Source organism: Capsicum annuum, unplaced genomic scaffold (assembly GCF_002878395.1).
Source record: "Capsicum annuum cultivar UCD-10X-F1 unplaced genomic scaffold, UCD10Xv1.1 ctg4030, whole genome shotgun sequence".
NCBI lineage: Eukaryota > Viridiplantae > Streptophyta > Magnoliopsida > Solanales > Solanaceae > Capsicum > Capsicum annuum.
In genome coordinates this window covers 205,965-208,640 of record NW_025847587.1, presented here as the reverse complement: position 1 = coordinate 208,640, position 2,676 = coordinate 205,965, and the positions used below count along the sequence as shown (strand labels likewise).

Here is a 2,676-nt window from a genome sequence, read left to right as displayed (position 1 = left end):
TATAATTTTTGAATATCTAAATTTAATTTTAAAATATTAAATTAATTTATATTAATTTAACTTTAAAGATTAATTAAATTAATTCTTGAAAAGCGAAACATAGCGAATAAAAAGGATCGAAGAGAATATGAATATCAACCACCTATTAGGAAACCAAAAAGAAATACTCCCTTCCTCACATTTTACATGTGGCAATTTATTTTTAGTCCGTTTTAAAAAAATCACCTTCCTTAATTGAAAACTATTGACGCAATTTCATTTTTATCTTTATTAGTCTTACTTATAATGTTCCACTTAATTAAAGATAATAGTAGTATATTTTTTAATGAAGGATAATTTGGTAAACATTATCAAGTTAATCTTTATTTCTTTCTTGCTTAGCAAAATATGCTACATAAAATGAGACGGAGGAAGCACAAATAATATGTTTATTCTTTGAGAAATCTTTTTTTTTTCTAGATGCTATATTATATTTCTTTGATTTTCTTCACCACCCCACCCCCACTATAACTCCCCCACCCCGACCCCTCCGTCTTTCCCACTACAAGTACCCTCCATTTTTCTCTCTCTCACCACCTTTCACTACCTAAAATCCCATAAACCAAACACACCCTTCTCTTTCTAAAATAGAAAAATAAAAAAAAAAGCTTCAAAATTTGGCACTTTCAAACTGGCAATTGATCATAATCAAGATTCTACTATCCTGGAAATCAAGTACAAGAACAGAAGAATTATGGTAAATTCATACAAAAACCCCTTTTGTCCTTATTCGTTCATCATTTTTCATACACATTTAGACATAAATTTGATTGAAATTTGCAAAAAGAAAAAAAAAAATTTCTTAAAGTTGAAGTCCAAACATGGTATTTTAAAGTTCAAATTGTCTTTTTTTATGGGTGGTTTAGGTGTTTCAAAAGTGGTGTCTGGTATCTGTACTAAGCTCCACTAATCGGAATTCACGTATTGCATGATCTATTTCATTGGAATTGTATTTGAGCAGCATTTCATTTGAAAAAGTAAAATTTCATTTGAAATTTAAAGTTATGTTTGGACATGCATTTGATTGAAAAAGTAAAGTATTGTTTGTAAAAAACAAAAGTTCACTCACCAATCTATTATTGAATTTGAAAAACTCATCTTCAACTAACCACAAATTCCCATTTGTGCTTTATTTATTCGTAAATAATTATGTTTGGACATGCATTTTACTTGAAAAAAATACATTTTATAAATGCTAAGAAATTAATGTCAACTGAAAATTAGTCAAAATTATTTTTTTCAAATTTAAGAAACTCATCTTCAAATAATAACCATAGAATCATCAAAATGCGAAAAAAAATAATTTGAAATATGTCTAAACAGGCCCTTCAATATATATACAATATTTTTTTTTTTTTGGTATAGGGTGCTGGAGGACAAGATGAAGAAGAAAATAATTGGCCACCATGGTTAAATCCATTGCTTAAAGAAAGATTCTTTGGTCAATGCAAATTACATGTTGATTCTCATAAAAGTGAATGCAATATGTATTGCCTTGATTGTATCAATGGTCCTCTTTGTTCTCTTTGTTTATCTCATCACAAGGACCATATTGCAATTCAGGTATATCTCATTTGACTAATTGTACAAAATGGATAGTTCGATTCACTAAGTGGGCCCGGGCCCGGGCCCGGTCGGCAAGGTGTATTTTATGTAGCCTTATCTTGCATTTTTGCAAGAGGCTATTGCAGGGGCGGAGCTAGCCATTTGTCAGGGGTTCATCATTTCGCTGGAAAAATATACCATTTATACATAATTAAAATTATTTTTATGTATCTATAGTAGGGGTTCAACCCCCTTTCGGCTAGGTTTTCTTCAAATATTGAACCCCTTGAGTTGAAATTCTGGCTCCACCCGCTGTTGTATTTTGATTAATTGTTTCTTTCACCCATTTCAATGTTTATCTAATGTATATAGTTTACTTGACTCGAGGTCTATTGGAAGCAGTCTCTCTACATTCATAAGGTAGGGGTAAGGTTGCGTACATACCATCCCTCCCAAACTCCACTTGTGGGATTACACTGGCAGTAGCGGAGGTAAAAATTCTGAAAGGTCAATGGCTACACACTATATAGGATGGTGGGAGTCAATTTTTTTTTTTGGCTACACCGTGTATATTGTGGCAGAGCCAGAAATTCTACCGATGGTTAATGTTTACACAATGTCATGATGACGGAGTCAAAATTTTAACTGCATTTGTCGTTCACTAAAATCTTCCTTCGATTTTCAAGGGATAGAGGCAAATTCAAAATTTTATCTCTATGCTAACATTTTAGATTTTTAACATTGAACCCGTTTTGTAGTACTTTTTTGTTTATAGCGAGAACTTAGTACATCGAATCGCTGATTTTGGTTGCTCTGTATTTTGTTTGGTTGGACAGATAAGGAGGTCATCATACCATGATGTGATAAGGGTGAATGAGATTCAAAAGTATTTGGACATTTCATCAGTCCAAACATACATTATCAACAGTGCTAAGGTTGTCTTCTTGAATGAAAGGCCACAACCTAGGCCAGGCAAAGGTGTCACAAATACATGTCAAGTTTGTGAAAGGAGCCTTCTTGATTCCTTCAAATTTTGCTCTCTTGGTTGCAAGGTATGTCATAAAATCGATCTTCCAAAATGTAACACTTTTG

General features: G+C 32.2%; 1 protein-coding gene across 1 annotated transcript in view; it reads left to right on the top strand.

Moving 5' to 3' along the window:
• Nucleotides 1-424: 424 nt before the first annotated feature.
• The window catches only part of LOC107850733 (protein RGF1 INDUCIBLE TRANSCRIPTION FACTOR 1), a 6,500-nt gene continuing 4,248 nt past the window's right edge, over nt 425-2,676 (top strand). Inside the window, exons 1-3 of the mRNA XM_016695468.2 lie at nt 425-736; nt 1,405-1,602; nt 2,421-2,636. Coding sequence (XP_016550954.1) covers nt 734-736; nt 1,405-1,602; nt 2,421-2,636 — 417 coding nt within the window. The 5' untranslated portion in view covers nt 425-733. The remainder of the gene's footprint in view (nt 737-1,404; nt 1,603-2,420; nt 2,637-2,676) is intronic.